At 36.6% G+C, this 23,820-nt stretch overlaps 1 protein-coding gene across 7 annotated transcripts in view; it reads right to left on the bottom strand.

Annotated features, from left to right (window-relative positions):
• ANKRD28 (ankyrin repeat domain 28) overlaps nucleotides 1-23,820 on the bottom strand; it is a 203,610-nt gene that overhangs the window by 70,857 nt on the left and 108,933 nt on the right. For all 7 annotated transcript variants that reach the window (XM_032408747.1, XM_032408745.1, XM_032408749.1 and 4 more), the window contains one exon: nucleotides 7,196-7,274. In XM_032408747.1, the coding sequence (XP_032264638.1) occupies nucleotides 7,196-7,274 (79 nt within the window). The remainder of the gene's footprint in view (nucleotides 1-7,195; nucleotides 7,275-23,820) is intronic.

Below are 23,820 nucleotides of genomic sequence, written 5' to 3' on the forward strand. Positions count from 1 at the left end.
TGTTACCTTTTGACTGCCCTTACACATCTCCCCCACTCCTGGCAACCACCAAGCTCTTCTGTTTTTAGGAGTTCAGTTTTTTCAGATTCCACATGTAAGTGAGATCATGCATTACTTATCTTTCTCTAACTTATTTCATTTAGCATAATGTTCACAAGGTCCATCCATGTTGCTGGAAGACTGACAAGATATCTTTTTGATGGCTGAATAATATTTCATATTATATATATAAATAAATATTTATATATATATAAATAACAACTTCTTTATCCATTCATTGACAGACACTTAGGTTGTTTCCATGTCTTGGCTATTGTGAATAATGCTACCACTAATATGGGAATGCAGATATCTCTTCAAGATAGTGATTTCATTTCCTTTGGATACATACTCAGAATTGGAATTGCTGGATCCCATGGTAGTTCCATTTTTAATTTTCTGGGGAACTTTTTCCATGGTAACTGTACCAATTTACATTCTTACCAAGAGTACACAAGGGTTCCCTTTTCTTCACATCCTCGCCAATACTTTTTATCTCTTGTATTTTTCATAAAAACCATTCTACCAAGTGTGAGGTGGTATCTCACTGTGATTTTGCTTTGCATTTCCCTGATGAAGTGATGTTGAGCACCTTCATACACCTGTTGGCCATATGTATGTCTCCTTTGGAAATATGTCTCTTCAGTTCCTCTGCCCAAGTTTTAATTAGATTGATTGTTTTGTTACTGATTTGTGAGAGTTTTCTATATTTTGGATATCAACCCCTTATCAGATATATGATTTGCAAATATTTTCTCCCATTCTGTAGGTTGCCTTTTCATTTTGTTGGTTTCTTCTGCTGTACTGAAGAAGCCTTTTAGTTCAATGCCGTCCTGCTTGTTATTTCTGCTTCTGGTGTCAAATGCAAAAAAAATCACTGTAAAGACTGATATCAAGGAGCTTATTCCCTATGATTTCTTCTAGGAATTTTATGGTTTCAGGTCTTACATTCAAGTCTTTAATCCATTCTGAGTTGATTTTTGTGTATGGTGTAAGATAGTGATCTGGTTTCACTTTTTGCATGTGACCGTTCAATGTTCCCAACACCAATGATTGAAGAGACTGTTCTTAACCCATTGCCTATTTTTGGCTTTGTCACAAATTATCATATATAAATAGATTTATTTCTGGGCTCTCTTTTTGTTCCATTGATATATGTGTCTGTTTTTATGCCAATACCATGCTGGTGTGATTACTACAGCTTTATGATATAGTTTGAAATCAGAAAATGTGATGTTTCTAGCCTTGTTCTTTTTCAAGATTATTTGGACTATTTGGGGTCTTTGTGGTTCCATACAGATTTCAGTACTGTTTTTTCTAATTCTGTTAAAATGCCATTGGAATTTTGATAAGGACTGCACTGAAACTGTAGATTGCTTTGGGTAGTACAGACATTTAACAATATTAATTCTTCCAATCCATGAACATGGAATATCTTCCCATTTATTTTTATCTTCTTCAATTTCTTTCATTATGTCTTATTAGTTTTCAGTGTACAGATTTTTACCTGCTTGACTAAATTTGTTCCTAGCTATTTTAACTCTTTTTGATGCAACTGTAAATGGGACTGTTTTCTTAATTTCTCTTTCTGATAGTGCATTATCAATGCATAGAAAGAAATGCAACACATTTATGTATATCGATTCTGTATCCTGAAACTTTACTCAGTTTATTTATTAGTTCTAGCAGTTTTTTGGTGAAGTCTACAGTTTTCTATATATAATATGTCATCTATAAATAGAGACAGTTTCACTTCTTTTCAATTTGGATTGCCTTTAATTTCTTTTTCTTGCCGAATTGCTCTGGCTGGGACTTCTAGGGCTATGCTGAGTAAAAGTAATGAGAATGGTATCTACATCTTGCTCCTGATTGTAGCGAAAAAGTTTTCAGCTCTTCACCAATTGAGTATGATGACAGCTGTGGGCTTGTCATATATGGCTTTATTATACTGATGTATGTTCCCTCTAGGAGCACTTTGTTGAGTGCTTTTCTCATGAATGGATGCTGAATTTGTCAAATGTTTTTTCTGTATCTACTGAGATGATCATATAATTTTTATCCTTCATTTTGTTAATTGGTGCATATCACTGATTTGCAGATGTTGAACCATTCTTGCATCCCTACAGTAAATCCCACTTGAAAATGGTGTATGATCCTTTTAATGTACTGCTGAATTTGGTTTGCTAATATTGTGCTGAGGATTTCTGCATCTATGTTCATCAGGAATATTGCCCTATAATTTTCATTTCTTATAGTATCCTTGTCTGGTTTTGCTTTCAGAGCGATACTTGCTGCAGAAAAAAAGAAGTTTGGAAGTGTTCCATCCTCTTCTTTAAAATTTGGTAGAATTCACCAGTGAAGCCATCTGTCCTAACTTGTCTTTGTTGGGAGGTTTTTGATTACAGACTCTATCTTCTTACTAGTAATTGGTCTGTTCAGATTTCCTATTTCTTCATGATGCAATCTTCGTAGATTGTATGTTTCTACAAATTTATCCATTTTTGCTTGGTTGTCCAATTTGTTGGTTTATAACTATTCATTATCTCTTATGATCCTTTGTATTTCTGTGGTATCAGCTGGAATGTCTCCTGATCTTCTTTAACTTGAGTACTCTCCTTTTTTCTTGATAAGTTTAGTTAAAGGTTTGTCTATTTTATTTTTTAAAAAATGAGCTCTTAGTTTCACTGGTTTTTCTTTTGTTTTTAAAATTTCACTTATTTCTACTCTGATCTTTGTTATTTTCTTCTTTCTAGTAACTTTGGGCTTTTCTTTTTCTTGTTCCTTGAGGTGAAAAGCCAGGTTGAGTTCTTTCTTTTTTCTATTAACGCAGGCATTTATTGCTATGAACTTCTCTCTCAGAATTGCTTTTGCCACATCCCATTAAGTTTTAGGTATGTTGTATTTTCATTTTCATTTGTCAAGATAATTTTTTGCTCTTTTATTTATTTTTTTGACCCACTGGTTGTTCAGTAATATTTAACCCCCACATATTTGTGAATTTTCAGCTTTACTCTTTAAATTTCTAGTTTCAGATCACTGTGGTTGAAAAGATGCTGAATGGGATTTCAACCTTAATTATGAAAAACTGTTTTGTGGCCTAACATGATCCTGGAGAATCTTACATGTATGCTTGAGAAGAATGTATATTCTGCTGCTTTTGGATAGAATGTCTGTAAACATCTGCTAAATCTACCTGCTCTAATGTGTACTTTAAGTCCAATGTGTTCTTATTTATTTACTATCTGGATAACCTTTCTGTTGTTGAAAATTCTTTGAATATAATTAATTTTTTATTAGTTTGTTATTCTGGAAATCTATTTGTAATACTTAGAATTCATTAGCTAGCTTATACTTCTTGATTTCTAAGTTATCTACTATATCCTCCATAAAACTATTCTAATCAACTTTCAAAGAGTTAATGGGAATTTTAAATTGATATGAATAATTATTTTAAAAATTGTTAATTTTATACAAATCAGCATGAACCTTCAAATACATAAAATTATAGCAAATGTTAAAACCCATCAAACTAAAATTCCTTCTGACTCAGGTTTCAGTCTTCAACTATGTAAGGTGGTATTTTTATAGAAGGTCATGACAGTCATCCTATACAGCATCTAATTTTAAAAGTTAGGAACACATTTCTGATTACTCCCTATCTTCTGACTTGTTAGAGCTCTGTTTTCTACAAATTATATGAGCCTTCACTCATTATTTGCTGAGCTACTGGGGGCTGTGTTCAGTAAGACACTTACGTAATTATCTATAGTTTTAAAGACTTTTTTTTTTAATTCTAGAATTTGCTGAGTAAGAATATTCTGTACAGAGTCTGTTTTGTTTCATTGTCTCTCTAGGTTGTGGAAATAAACTCTTGTCTGTATTTCCCCCATAGTTAAATAACTCCTTCCAATTTATCATTTCAGAATGTGACTAGATTTCACAATGGGGAGGGTAGAATTTTTAGGAAACTATATCTAAAAATCACTAAAAAAACGGTAATTCCTGACATTGGGAATTTACTTATTTGGCAGGACCAAATAAAGTTGAGGAAAGAAAGAAGAGTTGCTTAAAAAAAAATAATAGCCAGATTTTGAGTATCTATGATGTACCAGGTACTTTTCTAGGTATCTTAACTACATCATCTCATTTGCTTCAAAACTATAAAATTTATATTATTCCCACTTTTCAGAAAAGGATGTTAAGGCTGGAGAGATTAAATAACTTCCCAAAGATCACAGAGGTGCTAAGAGGTGGGACCAAGTTTTGCACCTAAATCTGTCTGACCACTATCTGCAGTGCCTCTCATGACAACACAGAGCCTGGTTTATTTATTTTTCATTTGTAAGTGGGAAACGGAGGTTCTGGTTTAGTAGAAACTTAGACTTGGATTTCATTCCAGCTCATTTTATTCCAGATCCAATTAAGTTTTTATTTATTTTATTTTTCCTAGAGCCTAGGTGGTAGTCTGAAGAAGAACGAAGTCTATGGACGAGCCTGAGTTGCATCCATAGAAAACAGATCATTTGTCTTCTTTCCTTTTTCATTTACCTGAACTCCTGCACCCCACATTCCTAGTGCATTTCCACCTCTCCCATTCTCACTTCAACTAAAGAATTGAGAAACTGAGGGCTTGGTGCTGGGTGAGGAGTCTGCTTAAGATTCTCTTTCTCCCCCTGTCCCTCCCCCTGCCTGCCTTGGGAGTTTACATTCTAGTAAGGAGAGAATGATAGGAAGTGACTAAGTAAAATTTTAAAAAGGATATCAGATAACAATAAGTACTAGAAAAAAAGATAACACAGGAAAGGGAAAGGATGGTGGTGGTGGAGGCAGTGATCAGGGACGACTTCACCCCGGAGGTAACATTTGAGCAAGGACATAAAAAAGGTGAGTAAAGGAACAAGTCATGTGGCTACCTGAGAAAAGAGAGTTTGAGGATAAAGAAGAAGCAGTTCAAATACCCAGAGATGGTAAGCAGTGGCATCAGAGCGGAATGTGCAAAAGGGAAAGTAGTAGAAACTGAAGTCAAATGAAATTTGGATCAAGGAAATAATACAGTTTGAGACCAATGTAAGAACTTAATTTTATTCTGAAAACTATAAATTAATTTGTGGCTTTTTCCATCCAAAAACAGCTACATGAGCTATTACCTCATAAACTGATAAAACACAATACTAAAATTAGTTTTCAAAGACAAGCTGAAATAGCATTTATACATATATGGTGGTTAATTTTATACATTATTTCTCTTTGAATTATTTAAAAGAAATTAAGCACTCTCTCAAATGCTTATTTCAAAGCTGATATCTGATATTATCACATTCGTAAGGCTCATCTGACTATCATACTTACAAAGACTAGGAAGTCAACCTTCTGTAAGTAGCTAAAATCCTTAGTACAAACATTCACTTTCAAAGCCAGGAAGTAAGTCAAATGGAGCATCTGAAAAGTTTCTCTAGGTTAAAAATTAAAAATGGGAAAAAGAACCCTCCATTTTAAGTCATAAAATCTTTATGTTAAAGTGGAAGTAAGTGAATAGAATTCTGTGTTAAAATAAAAAACGTAGCAGTAGAGGTCTTATCCAAAGTCCAAGACATTAAACTAACTAGAATGTACCGTTTCTAGCATAGCTATGTCTTAAAGAAAAAAAGAAACTGTTTCTTAGACAATGTTTGTAAAGAAAATTCCATATATAAACCTATACCCCATCAATTCACATTATTATAGTAGAAGCCTCAATTAAGAGGAAATATGATTTTTCTCTTGTACCTCCTCAGTTCTTATCTCTAGTAAATTTAAGCTGGTAACTAGTGAGCTAGCATCCACAGAGTAACAGATATCTTCAAGGAAGTGCATCTACGATGAAGTTACTCATGAAGAAACTAATATAAGAATATCAGCTGGGGAGCATTGAGTAATATATATGTTGTACCCCTGAAACTAATACTTCAATAAAAAAATATTAGCTGGGTCAATATTTAGCTATATTTAATTCTATATGATCATGCAATCTGTTATAAAACCCAGATTTTAAAATTTCCATAAATTTATGAAATGGCAAAATTCTATTTAGGCTTTTTTTTTTTTTTTTGAAAGAGAGAGAGAGAGAAACAGAGCGCAAGCAGAGGGAGAGGGAGAGAGAGAATCTCAAGCAGGCCCAATGCCCAGCACGGAGCCTGACGCAGGGCTTAATCTCATGACCCTTAGATCATGACCTGAGCCTAAATCAAGAGTAAGACGCTTAACTGACTGAGCCAACCAGGCACCCCTCTATTTAGGCTACTGAATGAGATCTTCATTCACAAATTCTCTCAGTGCTCCTACTCCCAAATATTAAATGAATGATGCTATTTCTCCAATTACATTGTCTATCTACAATCTGGTAACACAAGCACAATTCAAACACATGCATCCTTTTCCAATAAATATTATTTACAATAATTTGGCTACAACAAAAATACTTCTAAGCTCTGTTTGACTGCAGGCAGTCTGACCACAATAGGAGCTATTCCATAAGAAACAGTTCTACCATTACTTCATATTGCGAAGTCTCAAACAGTTTAGGAGAAATTAAAAGATAAAGTACAGGTTCCTAAAATGTATTTTACAGGCCCTCAAAAAGAGTTATTAGATAAAAGCTATTTAAAGACAGACACCTTGCTGGCATCACTTTCAAAATATATCACAATCATACCATTTCTCACTACCTCCACTACTGCACTTGGTCTGAGCCACATCACGTTCCCCTAGTAGAACTGAAATTGTCTCCTAGTTACCCTGCGGTTAATCAGGCCTACTATGAATATTCTATATAATCCCTGAGCCTATATATCATTCATCTCACCCTATTATCCTGACCTACTTTTTCATTTCTCTATAGCACTTAATCATCTTCTAACATGTTGTAACATTTACTTGTATTTACAGCCTATTTTTCCTTATTGGAGTATCCACCCCCTAAGGGCAGTCATCTTTGTTTTGCTCTCCGACATACTCTAAGCACTAGAACAGTACTTGGCACATGATGTAAGATCAGCTGTAGAATGAACAAGTTTCAACTTTGAGACAAATATAAAGAAATAGTCAACCAGGTTTGATAAATATTAATTATGACAAAAATATGCATGATGTGCTCTTATTAACCAGAGCTTTACCATACCAGATAAAATAAGCAGTTCAATGATTTCTGCATCTCCAAGATAGGCAGCAGCGTGCAGTGGAGTTCTCTTTTCATTGTCCTGTAAAAAGAGGAAAGGTGGAACATAACTTTTAATATAAAATTAATTTCAGTATACTTTAAATGAAGAAAAACCATTAACTACCAACTTACAACTTCCATAAGCTTAGTCTAAGTTAGCAACCCATTAACAGAATATTTCCTTGCTAGAAGAAAGGCCTAAAAAAATATTTTGGCCTTAAAGGAATGGCTTTATTAAGTACAGCAAAAATAAAATCTAAGGTGACAGAGAAATAACTTCTTAGGCTTTCTTTGAATAAAGAACCTATGCTGCTGATATACATAGGAAAATTTCCTTTACTTCATCCTATTTTTCCCAATATACTTCCACAGTTTTACACAGTTTGGAATTGTTGACCTAACTAAATAAAACAAACCTTAACAAAAGGTTTGCCTATCAAAATGTTTCCACAGGTACCCCCAAATTTTTCTCTGGGGATTTGAAGTTATCCCTTAAACCAATCTTAAGGATTTCTTAAAATTCCTGCCAATTTTGTTTGTGGCTTTAAAATATATTCCTATCTTTGTAAATATAAAAAATACATAGTTTTCCATTTTGCACAGTGAAGGAAACCATCAACAAAACAGGAAGGCAGGATGGGGAGCAAGATGGCGGAGGAGTAGGAGACCTGGATTTCGTCTGGTCTCAGGAATTCAGCTGGATAGGGATCAAACCATTCTGAACACCTAAAAACTCAACAGGAGATCGAAGAAAAGAATAGCAGCAACTCTCTGAACAGAAAAGCGACCACTTTCTGGAAGGTAGGACGTGCGGAGAAGTGAATCCGAGGAGATATTCGGGAGGATAGACGGCGGGGGAGGGGGCCTCCATCAGCCACCTATGGGCAAGTGATAGAGCCCCGGAGCACAAAAATCGGAACTTTTAGAAGTCGGCTCTGCTGAGGGACATGGCTCCAGTGGCTAAGCTGGGGGTGGAACCCTCGCGGGACAGTGTGTTCTCAGGACCTCAGGGTCACAGAAAGACCGGGGGTGCCTCAGTGCGGCAGAGCTCCCAGGTATCGGAGCGGGGAAGCCAGCTGCAGAGACGGAGCCAAGGTGCGGGCTCTCAGCTCAGGGTTGCCATAACCCATGATCCGCGGCACATTTGGGCCACTGCTTCTCCAGCAGGGACCCAACAAGCAGCAGATCCAGGGAGACTCCCCTTCCTCCCCCGGGAGGAGCAGTGCGGGAGCGCACTGCAGGGATGTGCTGGGTTTGGAGACTCCACACGGGGTTGGGTGCCAGAGATAGAAACGCTGGGTCACAGGCCAGGTGAGCACAGAGTGCGGCCGGAGACCGGGGAGACGGGAGTGACTGACTGCTTTTCTCTGGGGGCGCACTGAGGAGCGGGCCCCGAGTTCTCGGCTCCTCTGGGGCGGAGATTGGGAGGCCGCCATTTTCACTCTCCGCCTCCAAAGCTGTACGGAAAGCTTGCAGGGAACTAAAGCTCCGGAGAACAAACCAGAGCAGATTACTTAGCCCGGACTGGGCAAGGGCGGGGCAATTCCGCCTCCGGCAAAGACATTTGGGAACCACGGCAACAGGCCCCTCCCCCAGAAGATCAGCAAGAACAGCCAACCAAGACCAAGTTTACCCATCAAAGAGAACGGCGGAACTCCAGTGCTAGGGGAATACTGCACATAGAATTCATGGCTTTTTTACCATGATTCTTTAGTCTTTCAAAGTTAATTTTTTTTTAACTGTCTTTTTTTTTTTTTTTATTTTTTCTTTTCCCTTTTTCAACCAACATCTTATCAATCCCTTTTTTAAAAATCATTTTTATTTTTCATTTTTAGAGTCATATTCTATCCCTCCATAGTAGTTACCCTTATTTTTGGCATATATATATAAGTTGTTCTCACTTTAAAATTCTGAGATACAGTTTCTTCCAACAGATCAAAATATACCCTAAATCTCTAGTGTATGGCTTTGTTCTAGTCTCCTGCCTGATCACATTCTCTCCCTTTTTTTTCTTTTTTTTAAAAATCCTCTTCATTCTTTTCTCAAACAACTTACCAATTCCTTTTATAATTTTTTTTTATAATTTTCATCTTTACAGTCATATTCCATTCCTTCACCATATCAAGCCTTATTTTTGTACATATATAAGTTTTTCTTTCTTTAAAATTCTGGGAGGCACTTTCTTCTAACAGACCAAAATACACCCAAAATCTAGTGTGTGGCACTGATCTATACACCAGCCCGATCATATCTGATCATATTCTGTTTTTTTTCTTTTGTTTTGTTCTGTTTTTGTTTGTTTTTATCTTTTCTTTTTTCTTTTCCTTTTTTCTTTCTTTCCCTTTCTTTTCCCCTGGCTTCAGGTCTTTTCTGATTTGTTTAGGGCATATTTTCTGGAGATGTTGTTACCCTGTTAACATTTTGTTCTCTCATTCATCTGTTTTCCTCTGGACAAAATGACAAGACGGAAAAAATCACCTCAACAAAGAGAACAAGAGGTAGTACCGACTGCCAGAGACCTACTCAATACGGACATTAATACGATGTCGGACCTAGAGTTCAGAATCATGATTTTAAAGATACTAGCTGGGCTTGAAAAAAGCATGGAAGTTATTAGAGAAACCCTTTCTGGAGAAATGAAAGAACTAAAATCTAACCAAGTAGAAATCAAAAAGGCTATTAATGAGGTGCAATAAAAAATGGGGATGCTATCTGCTAGGATAAATGAGGCAGAAGAGAAAATCAGTGATATAGAAGACCAAATGATGGAAAATAAAGAAGCTGAGAAAAAGAGAGATAAACAACTACTGGATCAGAAAGGGAGAATTTGAGACATAAGTGATACCAGAAAGCAGAACAATATTAGAATAATTGGGATTACAGAAGAAGAGGAGAGAGAGGGACAGAAGGCATATTGGAGCAAATTGTAGCAGAGAACTTCCCTAATTTGGGGAAGGAAACAGGCATCAAAATCCAGGAAGCACAGAGAACCCCTCTCAAAATCAATAAAAATAGGTCAACACCCCGACATCTAATAGTAAAACTTACGAGTCTCAGAGACAAAGAGAAAACCCTGAAAGCAGCTCGGGAGAAGAGATCTGTAACCTACAATGGTAGAAACATTAGATTGGCAACAGACCTATCCACAGAGACCTGGCAGGCCAGAAAGGACTGGCATGATATATCCAGAGCACTAAATGAGAAAAATATGCAGCCAAGAATACTATATCCAGCTAGGCTGTCATTGAAAATGGAGAGATAAAAAGCTTCCAGGACAAACAAAACCTAAAGGAATTCGCAAACACAAAACCAGCCCTACAAGAAATATTGAAAGGGGTCCTCTAAGCAAAGAGAGAGCCTAAAAGCAACATAGACCAGAAAGGAACACAGACAATATACAGTAACAGTCACCTTACAGGCAATACAATGGCACTAAATTCATACCTTTCAATAGTTACCCTGAATGTAAATGGGCTAAATGCCCCAATCAAAAGACAAAGGCTATCAGATTGGATAAAAAAACAAGACCCATCGATATGCTGTCTGCAAGAGACTCATTTTAGACCCAAAGACACCCCCAGATTGAAAGTGAGGGGGTGGAAAACCATTTACCATGCTAATGGACACCAAAAGAAAGCTGGGGTGGCAATCCTTATATCAGACAAATTAGATTTTAAACCAAAGACTGTAATAAGAGATGAGGAAGGACACTATATCCTACTTAAAGGGTCCACCCAACAAGAAGACCTAACAATTGTAAATATCTATGCCCCTAACATGGGAGCAGCCAATTACATAAGCCAATTAATAACAAAAGCAAAGAAACACATCGACAAAAATACAATAATAGTGAGGGACTTTAACACCCCCCTCACTGAAATGGACAGATCATCTAAGCAAAAGATCAACAAGGAAATAAAAACTTTAAATGACACACTGGACCAAATGGACTTCACAGACATATTCAGAACATTCCATCCCAAAGCAACAGAATACACATTCTTCTCTAGTGCCCATGGAACATTCTCCAGAATCGATCACATCCTAGGTCATAAATCAGGTCTCAACCAGTACCAAAAGATTGGGATCATTCCCTTCATATTTTCAGACCACAATGCTTTGAAACTAGAACTCAATCACAAGAGGAAAGTCAGAAAGAACTCAAATACATGGAGGCTAAAGAGCATCCTACTAAAGAATGAATGGGTCAACCAGGAAATTAAAGAAGAATTAAAAAAATTCATGGAAACCAATGAAAATGAAAACACAACTGTTCAAAATCTTTGGGATGCAGCAAAGGCAGTCCTGAGAGGAAAGGATATAGCAATACAAGCCTTTCTCAAGAAACAAGAAAGGTCTCAAGTACACAACCTAACCCTACACCTAAAGGAGCTGGAGAAAGAACAGCAAATAAAGCCTAAACCCAGCAGGAGAAGAGAAATAATAAAGATCAGAGCAGAAATCAATGAAATAGAAACTAAAAGAACAGTAGAACAGATCAACGAAACTAGGAGCTGGTTCTTTGAAAGAATTAACAAAATTGATAAACCCCTGGCTAGACTTATCAAAAAGAAAAGAGAAATGGCCCAAATCAACAAAATCATGAATGAAAGAGGAGAGATCACAACCAACACCAAAGAAATACAAACAATTATAAGAACATATTATGAGCAACTCTATGCCAGCATATTAGATAACTGGAAGAAATGGATGCATTCCTCGAGATGTATCAACTACCAAAACTGAACCAGGAAGAGATAGAAAACCTGAACAGACCTATAACCACTAAGGAAATTGAAGCAGTCATCAAAAATCTCCCAACAAACAAAAGTCCAGAGCCAGATGCCTTCCCACGGGAATTCTACCAAACATTTAAAGAAGAATTAATACCTATTCTTCTGAAACTGTTCCAAAAAATAGAAATGGAAGGAAAACTTCCAAACTCATTTTATAAGGCCACCATTACCTTGATCCCCAAACCAGACAAAGACCCTATCAAAAAGGAGAATTACAGACCAATATCCCTGATGAACATGGATGCAAAAATTCTCACCAAAATACTAGCCAATAGGATCCAACAGTACATTAAAAGGATTATTCACCACGACCAAGTGGGATTTATCCCTGGGCTGCAAGGTTGGTTTAACATCCGCAAATCAATCAACGTGATATAATACATTAACAAAAGAAAGAACAAGAATCATATGATCCTCTCAATAGATGCAGAAAAAGCATTTGACAAAGTACAGCATCCTTTCTTGATCAAAACTCTTCAGAGTATAGGGATAGAGGGTACATACCTCAATATCATAAAAGCCATCTATGAAAAACCTACAGCGAATCTCATTCTCAATGGGGAAAAACTGAGAGCTTTCCCCCTAAGGTCAGGAACGTGGCAGGGATGTCCACTATCACCATTGCTATTCAACATAGTATTAGAAGTCCTAGCCACAGCAATCAGACAACAAAAAGAAATAAAAGGCATCCAAATCGGCAAAGAAGAAGTCAAACTTTCACTCTTTGCAGATGATATGATACTTTATGTGGAAAACCCAAAAGACTCCACCCCAAAACTGCTAGAATTCATACAGGAATTCAGTAAAGTGGCAGGATATAAAATCAATGCACAGAAATCAGTGGCATTCCTATACACCAACAACAAAACAGAAGAAAGAGAAATTGAGGAGTCAATCCCATTTACAATTGCACCCAAAACCATAAGATACCTAGGAATAAATCTAACCAAAGAGGCAAAGAATCTGTACTCAGAAAACTATAGAATACTCATGAAAGAAAATTGAGGAAGACAGAAAGAAATGGAAAAACGTTCCATGCTCATGGATTGGGAGAACAAATATTGTGAAGATGTCAATGCTACCTAGAGCAATGTACACATTCAATGCAATCCCCATCAAAATACGATCCACTTTTTTCAAAGAAATGGAACAAATAATCCTAAAATTTGTAGGGAACCAGAAAAGACCCCGAATAGCCAGAGGAATGTTGAAAAAGAGAAGCAAAGCTGGCGGCATCACAATTCCGGACTTCCAGCTCTATTACAAAGCTGTCATCATCAAGACAGTATGGTACTGGCACAAAAACAGACACAGATCAATGGAACAGAATAGAGAGTCCAGAAATCGACCCTCAACTCTATGGTCAACTCATCTTCAACAAAGCAGCAAAGACGCTTAACTGACTGAGCCACCCAGGTGCCCCAATTTAAAAAAATGCATACTCTTCCAAATCTTCAAGAAAAGAAGATACATCTAATGCAAGGCTTCATGTACCTCACCCCCTCAAACACCAATGATCTCCAGTTTGAGAAGCAAGATCTTGAGGTAGAGTCACATTCAGGGATTTTTAATTCATATTTACACCTCATTTAAAGTTACAAGAATGTTGTTTCTTTTTCTTTTTTAAAGATTTTATTTATTTGAGAGAGAGAGATAATGAGAGAGAGAGAGAGTAAAAGCCAGGGGAGAAGGAGAAGTCTTCCCGCTGAGCAGGGAGCCTGACATCCCGGACCCTGGGGTCATGACCTGAGCCAACTGAACCACCCTGGCACCCGAAGAGTGCTGTTTCTGAGAAAGCTATTTATTTAGACTTATTTTGAAATTTACACCCAATTTTTTGGATAGAGGATTTGCGATAGATTGTTAATTGTTTTCCATTATTTATTTTCCCCCTTTGTCCATAGTATTAAAGTTGTAGCTGGTAATTTACCCACGCAGTGAGCTATCTGCCTTTAAGTTTTGTTACTTAGTGTAGACCAGTGTGGTACGTGAGTTGGAAGTAAAGACACAACTTTCAGGTCATCCTCAACTTAAAAGACAGCCACCTTACTCTGGATTAATACTTTCCCACTTCCCACAGGCTGGAATGCAGATGTGAAACTGAGCCAGCTTTGACTCTACAGAGGTAGGCCAATATCCTAGAAGACTGTCATGATCTTGAATGATCTTATAGAACAGAGTTGCTCCACAAACCTGGACCACTAACTCCTATACTACTAAGAGAAATAAATTTCTCATTTTTTAAAAATTTGTTAAGAGAGAGAGAGAGCGCACACACACAAGCAAAGGGAGAGCTGGGCAGAGGGAGATGCAGGCTCCCGGGTGAGCAAGGAGCCTGATGCGGCACTTGATCCCAAGACCATGACCTGAGCGGAAGGCAGATGCTTAACCAACTGAGCCACCCAGGCGTCCCTAAATTTCTCATTTAAACAGGTATTGTATTTTGGGGTCTTTTACCATATTAGAATATTATAGCTTTCAAGATTTAAGAAAATGAAGAAGTTTATTTCACATCCTAAGAATTTTCTAGTTTGGCAATACCCCAATTACTCTAAGAAAGAATAGTTAGACAACTGAGAATAAATGAGGAAAAAAAGCTGCTAGTCAAAAGAGGGATTAATAAAATATTAATAGGCAATCCAAATAAGGTTTAACAGTAGCATATAAAGGTATTATAAAGATGTGTGTAACACAATTATCACTTGCTCTACACTGGCTTCTTTATATAATTTTAATATATTTGTGATATTGTTTTTGTCTTTATAATAGTAACAGGTACTTCAGTAAAAGGAGGTTGGGATAGTGACTATTAATGTTATTTAGTAAGCTAAGAGCTCTTGTCTCTCTAACTACAATTAATTTCCACAAGAGCATGTTTTTTTATTCCAATATATACCCCAGCAAACAGAATGCTTTGCACAAAAATCACTGAATAGTTGTTGAAAAAGCTAACACAGAACCACCAAAATCTCAGGCTTTATTCAAAGCTGAGTCCTGATTTAGTCATTTTAATAAAAGGATCCTTGGTTTAAGGCTTTTCAATGTTAATCATTAAGACAGCAAACTTCCCTAGAGTGTTTAAACTGATCAGACTTACTCAAATTGAGAAACATATCTATTACAAAGGATAAACCACACACACACAGTGCACATACAAAGTGAGTCATTTATGTGTGGGAGATGTCTGGAACTCTATGACTCAATGCCTTGAATACTATTCATGTATTTTATGACTCATGAGCATAGTTTTCCTCTCTACAAATCAAATTGAAGGGAAAAAGGAACACTTTGGTTAATTCTAAAAGAAATAAATTTACCTATCATATTTTACTTTACTACAATTAAATACTGAAAATTACACAATAAAATACTTATTTAAGGTCTCTAGCAAAATTTATTAATATAAAAAAATGACTATCCCCTTGTACGTACTAATTCTATTTCAAGGAATCTTTTTAAGATAAAGATATTCTAATGTATATGCAAACAAAATAATTAAGTATATTTACTGATTATTGTAGGAAGGAAAATGATGGAAACAACTTAAGTGCCCGCCAAAGGGGAATGGTTAAAATGAAACAAGAAGTTCTTGGAGCGCCTGGGTGGCTCAGTTGTTAAGCATCTGCCTTCGGCTCAGGTCATGATCCCAGGGTCCTGGGATTGAGCCCCGCATCCGGCTCCCTGTTCCGCGGGAAGCCTGCTTCTCCCTCTCCTGCTCCCCCCTGCTTATGTTCCCTCTCTCGCTGTGTCTCTCTGTCAAATAAATAAATAAAATCTTTAAAAAAAAAAAAAAAAAGAAACAAGAAGTTCTTAACCAACCTTCATTTAACCAATTCACATGATTAATCAATATTCTGTCTCCTGAGTAAAACTAAAGGTGACTTGGCACACCATGTATTTGGACTATTAGGCTACCACTAGTAAACCCTTGAACTTTCGTTCCCACCACTGGGTGTCTATTTATCAAGGGTAGGGTATATTTGTTACCACAACAGTTTGTGCAAATTGTACCTGCAATCATAACTATGTGATTTATTTCAATATTATTTAAACTGATAAAATAGGAATGAAAAAAGCAAATTGTTTTTATGATCACTAGGTTGAATACCACATGAAGACTCAATAAAGGTAAGCCACCAAAAAAAGTGCTATTGAATTGGGTGGGGCTGAGAATTGAATCACTAAGGCAAACAGTAAACAAATGGAGATGTTTGATTCTTCAATGTCTAAATTCTCCCATCACTTAAAGAAACCCCACATCGGTTACAGATAATGCACTGGAGGTAGGGCCTGTACAAGGAAGGTAACAATGAACAATAGTGTCAACAAAAAAGCCTCGGCTCAATTACAAAACAAATGCCTGGCAAATACACATTGTTAGAGTAAAATGCTTAAAGATCACTTTTTATGGTTCCTTCTGTCAGACTGATTAAGTTATTAATTACCAATTATAACAGTTATTAGATGAGAGGACTTCTAGTTGTACATCCATAAAATTAAACACCATGTAAGGGTTCTACATCCAATCCCATTGTGTGTGTTTTTTTCCTCCACACATCCAGGCAGTGCTCCAATACCAGCTGGTCTTACCATTCAACTCAATTCTGACACGATCAACTAGGAGAGAGCATCAGATCCCACAGGCTATAGGTTCAGTCCTATAAAACTCTGCTTCCCCCCACTTCAAATGCCAAAATGTGTACACCTGTACTTCTTCTAACCCAACAGCTATTAATCAGAGGTTCCCCTGGCTCCCTCCTTGCTACAGTGTTCACAGGGTTCAGGAAACCAGTTTTCTCACTGGATTACCAGTTTATCACAAGGATATTAGAAGATACGAATCAACAGCCAGATGTTAGAGAAACACAGAATGAGATGCTGAACAAAGAACTTCCAACCTAGTAACATCTGGGGTCCAGCACAGTGGTAAGTGTAAGTGTTTCTGGCTAACCAACCCAGAAGCTCTCCAAACTCCCTCCTTTGAGGTTTTTATGGAGGTTTCATTACATAGGCACGACAGATTAAACTGCCAGCCACTGGCAACTGAGCTTAATCTCTAGCTCCTCCACTCCCCAGAGGTGATGGTACTGAGGGGAAAGGGGACTAAAAGTCCCCCTTCTAACCACAAAATTGGCTCCACAGGCCACTAGCCCCCATTCTAAAAGTCACTTCATTAACATAAACTTTCACTGCTCTCTCACAGGAAATTCCAAGGGTTTTTAGGAGCTCAGTGCCAGAAATAGGATTATAAATCACAGTATCACTCTATGCTCCCAATTTAAAATAACAAGCAGACCTCGATGTTCCTTATCAATGGAAAAGTCTCTAAAGCATTGTTAAATGAAAAAATGCAGGCTCAGAACAACTGTATGATAAAAGTAGTTATACACCCGCTTAGGCCTGAATATGCAAAAAATATCTTTGGAAGGATACTCAAGACACTAATACAGTGATTACCTCTGGGTGAACTGCGGACCAGGGCTTAAAGTATGAGAAAGAGTTATTTTTCACTATTTGTGGCCTTTGGTATTGTTTGGAGTTATTAACCACGTACATGTTTCAAAAAGTAAAAGAAAAAAGAAAAAAAATAAAAATAACATTTAAACCAACCGAAAAGCTGTTCATTAAAAATTCTAAAAATAATTTACCATGCTAGACATTTCACAAGTATCACGTACCCATTTCAAAAAGAAAATGCTTCTTAGATATTAAGTCAGTTTTTTAAGAAACTATTGCATCTCAATGTAGTATTCCTAAAATAATCTCAACTAGAATTATTAAATACACACACCAGACTCAAACAAATGTTAGCTCATTTGATCATATAGTTTTGACCATTTGATCATAGTTTTTGAACTACACTTTTCTTACAGTTCTTATGTAAGTACTCAGAAAAGATACTTTGTGCATATGATTAGGACAACAAAAAATTAACTCCCCACCTTCCCCAAATAAAAACAAACAAAAAATAGCTATAACTTTTATAAGCAATTATCCTGAAAGAAGATGATATACATTAGATGAGTTAGGAAGATCAGTGATTGCTAACCACTTGGGGTTGGGCCACAGGCATATGCTGGGCTGGTACCTTACAGAAGAGCTACACAAGTGACTGGAACATGAAGGAGCTCTTTATGGTGATGCAACAGTTCTGTACCTTAAACATGTTGGTGGTTATACGAATCTACACATGTGACAAAATGTCATAAAATTATTCACAAGGACATCACCACTACTACCACATCCAGTCCTCTTCCAAATTAGTGAATGCAAAAAACTTGGTGAAATCCAAAAGAAGTCTCCACTTTAATTAGTTGTATTGTGCCAATATCAGTTTCCTGATTTTGGTAATGTAGAGTATGATGTCACCATTTGAAGAATCTGGTTGATGGAAACAAAGCTTTCTGTACCATTTCTGCAATTTCTGGTGTATCTATAATTTCTTCAAAATAAAGTTTTTAAAAAAATATTCAGAAAAATCCTGAATTATATTTTGATTTATATGTTGTGTTACAGTGAGCTCCAGAAGCAGTTTATGAAACATAGGCAAACAAGGTTGGATAACCTATGGGATGAGGCTGTGAGAAAAAAGTGAATCCATGGTGGATCCCAAGCACAGGCCAGGAAAAGGGTTAGATGCAAGGGAGGTACCTTAAGTAAAATCTGAGAACTAAAAACTGCACTTGTATATTCTCAATATTTTGTGTAGAAGCTTTAATATAAAGCAGATTTCAGGATCAGGCTGGAATAAGAGGAAACTATACAGGGTAGGAAAATAGAAAAGTGAAAAGTTAGAAATGATAAAGCGAAAGAAAAGTGAAACAGAACATTTGTACAAGGAGAAATACTTAAGAGACTGTGAGAATTCATCCACTTATATGGATTCAACTACAACCTTCATAGCAAGGACTCAATTCTGTAATTCTGCCCTTGTCCGGGTACTGAAAGTGTTCATGTATATCAGCTGTAACTTAAGAATAGTAATCCTAGCAATCACAACAATTAACACTTACCTAGTGCTTACTTTATGGTAGGACTGCTCTAAGCCCTTTACCCTGCAGGGTTTAAGAACTGAATATGTTTCCTTATTTAACAGATAAATCAAAGCACAGAAAAGTTTAAGTAACTTATTAATCAAGATCATATGGCAGTGGCAGAATCAGTATTCAAGCACAGGCAGTTGGGCTCCAAGGTATGTGCTGTTTGTTAATTTACCATATAGCCTCTATTTGTAATGCTCCACTATCCATTTAACCACAGTCTGCTTAAAACTAATCATTCTCCTTCAAAACATTCTGTGGCCTGACTTCATTTTTCTTATCAAGTTTTTATCATAATTTTCTTAGTAATTTTTTCCCTTTCTCTTTTATTTGTACTGCTATCAGACTGAAGCACTCATATTTAGTAATTGGATATTATCCTCCAACACTCAGTTTCCAGTCCACAGAGCTCAGCTGGACTTAACCTAGGCCCTATCAGATCCAAACTTGTCTTACCCCTTCATAAATAAGTTATGATGCCTGGTTGTTCTCAAAACTGCACTCAAGGAAGGTCCATGGTGAACCTCAGCCTTGGGATATGGTTTTATAGGGTGCTGGTGGATGTCTGTAGCTGCTTCAAATAAGAGAACTCTAGCTTACTTTGGTACAGAAGTGATGCTCTGTATACTTACAGTTATTTGGAAAAATCCTTAGATTGTGTTTTTAGTTAACTTTATTTTTAAATTCACTACTACCCACCAACCTTATCCTCTCATCCTCAAAGCATATTAAAGATCCAACTGGTTTACCTGCTAGCAGATCAAGCTTGGAAGGCAATTTCACATTCACCAAAACCATCAGTTACTCTGCTCAATCACCTTTAGTGGCTGTCATCACCACAAATCATCTCAGTTCTACCCCCATAACTTGATATTCAAAAGCCACTAACCTTTAGCTGGAACCACAACAGTTAATTTCTACTAACAGAATGAGTAATGGCACATTTTCATCTTTCACCTCTGTTCCCTTTGCCCAGAATGTCTTTCTTCTGCCCAAATCCCTTCTACTCTTCATGGCCCAGTTCAAGTTCTATCTCTTTCACCAAATCTTCAGGACCATGTTAGTACACTCAGATCTCTCTATCCTGACATTATCATCTGTATCATACAGCTGGCATTTTGGTAACTGCTCAATTTTAGGTTTATGTCATGGCTTCATAATGAAGTAATTAATATCCAGAGAAAGCAAACTGTCTAATTTTGTGCCCATATTAGCACCTGGCTCAAAGTTGTATATCTCAGGCACTAGAGAGGTTTAAACAAAATAAAATGTTAATGAAGAAAACCTGCTATGAATCATGATATTCTAATGTGTTGGAGGTTGTAGACTTCTATAATTGATTTTGGGGTCCTAGAACAAAACACATTCTAGAACTGCCTCTAACAGACAGTTATCCGAATTCCTAGGTAACAGGTAACTCTCCATAAATGAATTAAAAACCAGTTCTAAGATGTATGCTATGATTCTTTCCCAAGAAATACTCTGAAAACCTCTATGGAACCTTAAAGTTTCAGATTATAAGATGAAAAATCATTAGTATTTAGCAGAGCAAAGTAACGAAGTAAAAAGTGTTTTAACTAAGTACATTAACTAGTCTAGATCTCATATTGTCCTTAATAGTTACTATTAAATACATATATTAGAGGGGTGCCTGGGTGGCTCAGTCTGTTAAGTGTCTGCCTTCAGCTCAGGTCATGATCCTGGGGTCCTGGGATCAAGCCCCCTGTTGGGCTCCCTGCTCGGCAGGGAACCTGCTTCTCCCTCCCCCTCTGCCACTCCCCGCTTGTGCTGTCTCGCTCTCTCTCTTGTTCTCTCTCTCAAATAAATAAATAAATACATAAAATCTTAAAAAAGTAAATACATATATTAGGTACCACTACTGGGTGCAAGTGACAGAAATCTAAATTAAACCAGTCAGGCAAAATATATTTATTAAAAGGAGTGAAATACCTCATGGAATTGAGTACCAAACAATCAAAATTTAGATAAGGAAGGGGATGGCTAGGCCACAAGGACAACTAGAATCAAGCACTTGAAACATTCAGGACCATCTTTTATCTCTGTTTTTCCATGCATCAGCTTCTTTCTTTTTTTTTTTTTTTCCATCTTTACCAACAACACTTTTCCTCATAGCAGGAAACAAAGCCATCCATCATAGATCCTGAGATTTACTCTTAGAACTTCAGCAGTCCAAAGGGAAGTCTTTTAATTCCAAAACCCTAAAATAGTATTCTGATTGACTCAATTTTGGTTAGATCCTCACTCATGTACCAATCAGGTAAGAACAGGTAAAAGAGTTATATTGTATGTACAAATACTATATCAACATACTGTATCACAGTAACTATGTGGAATGGAAGACTTTCTCAGAAAATGAGGGCAACCCTACAGATCTTTATTTTGTAGTAGGCACTGCATAAAGCACTTGAAATAGCTGTTTTATTTTGAAAAATTATTGTATAGTTTAACTATTATTTTTAAAGATGAGGAAACTGCCCCCAAACTCATGCTCTTCATCAAAATGCTCTATTGACAACTTCAATTAAATGTAAGCAATCAGTTCAATCCCTATTCATTCAAAGCTAGACCAGTTGTGGCTTCTCTTGAGAATCTTGAGAGCAATAAAACTGCTGCAAGTAAACTGCTCAGCAATTTGGGCTGGAGGCTGAGTTTCCACACACCTTATGGAAGCTGAAATCTAGCTTAATACTTCTACACATAGTACAGAACTATCACTAGCCTATAAATGATGCACTTCTCTATTCCCTTTCTATAGTTGCAGAGAAAGGGAAAGGAATGGCTAAGGCATAATTAGGTAATAAAGCATGCTATCTTTCTTTCCATCCCTTTAGAAAAGCTGCAATAGCTAGAGATCTAGGATTGTATATATTTAAATACTAGAGACATTGCATAAGTAGGTATGTCTAAACTCCTAGGCTTCTGAAAACATGTAGCAAGGATAATTCTACCAGATAACTCACCAATGAATACGTAACTTATAATCAGCTATATTTTAAATAATATAATTAGTTAATTCTGCTGGTTAAACTAAAAAACAAAAACATTTCATCTCAAATAATGTATCTTACACATGGCAAGGGATGCTTTATAAAACCTAATCTCTTCACTACAACAAATGCAATCCAAACTTTAAGAAGTCCAGAGCAATACAACGGATGCTCAATAAATATTTGCTGGCTTGAATGTATCGAACGCATGGACAAAATCCATAAAGACAGATAAAAATTAAAGTCACACAGAAGCACAATTCAAAATGTGAAGTAACTAGAAATGTTTAGTTTTTGAGAATAACAATCACTTTGGATGACAGTAGACAAAGAAATTTTACATGCCCCTCAAATATCTTTGTAAAAGAATACAGTAATGAACATATTCTAAGGAAGCTGGAGAAAGAGTGAGAGACAGGGAAGGGGGAAAGAGGTAGGAAGAGGGAGAAAAGTTATTCTCCTAATTCAATATGGTATTAATAAGACTTTTAAAGCAGCACTATCTTTCAGGACACAAAATTCATGTTTATAGTTAGTTCTTTAATTGTATCCTTTGTAGCTTTCAAGTGCAGAAGAGCACCAATTAAAAATGGTTTAAAAAACAAAAGACTTACTCTTACATAGGATGGGGACAAAGCTGGTTGATTTATTAGCAACTCAAAGATATCTAGGTCTCTCAAAAATTCTACCTTTCTACTTTGCCAAGCACAACTATATAACCACAGTGTATAGGCTCATCTCAAGTTAGTTCATCCCAAACAGCAAGCAGCAGGAAAGAGGCCATCTCTTCCTCTCACTCCTATTTTTTATATTTAAAAAAATTTTTTTTTTAGTTAAGACAATTGTTTTAAAGCAGTTTTAGGTTCACAGCAAAATTGAGGGCAAAGCAGAGAGATTTCCAATATACTCCCTACCTCCATACAAGCATAGCCTGCCTTCACCATTATCAACAGTCCCTAACAGAGTGACACATTTGTTACAAGTGATGAAGCTATACTGACACTATCATGATCATCCAAAGTCCAAAGTTTACCTTGGGTTTCACTCTTGGTGATGTAAATTCTATGGATTTGGACAAATATATAATGACATCTATCCATCATTATGGTATTAGAATATTTTCACTGCCCTAAAAATCCTGTGTTTCTTACTCATCTCCATCCCCCACCAACCCTTCATCTTTATACTAGTCTCCATAGTTTTGATTTTTCCATAACGTCATATAGTTGGAATCATAAAGAATGTAGCTTTTTCAGATTGGCTTCTTTCACTTAGCAATATGCATTTAAGGTTTCTCTGTGTCTTTTTGTAGCTTGATAGTTCATTTCTTTTTAGTGTTAAATAATACTGTCTGGGTGTACCACAGTATGTTTATTCATTCACCTACTGAAGGATATCTTGGTTGCTTCCAAGTTTTGGAAATTATGAATAAGATGGCTATATAAACATCTGTGTTCAGGTTTTTGACGGAGCTAAGTTTTCAATGCATTTGAATAAATATGACGGCTGGATTATAAGAGTATGTTTAGTTTTTTAACAAACTGCCAAACTGTTTGCCAGAATGGCTGTACCATTGTGCATTCCAATCAGCAATGAATGAGTTCCCTGCTTCTCTACATCCTGCATATGGTATTGTCAGTAGTCCCAATTTTGGCCATTCTATTCAATATGTAGTGGTATCTCCCTCTTGTTTAATTTGCATTTCCCCGATGACAGATGATGTGGAGCAGCTCGTCACATGC

This window comes from Phoca vitulina, unplaced genomic scaffold (assembly GCF_004348235.1).
Source record: "Phoca vitulina isolate PV1807 unplaced genomic scaffold, GSC_HSeal_1.0 scaffold10, whole genome shotgun sequence".
Lineage (NCBI taxonomy): Eukaryota > Metazoa > Chordata > Mammalia > Carnivora > Phocidae > Phoca > Phoca vitulina.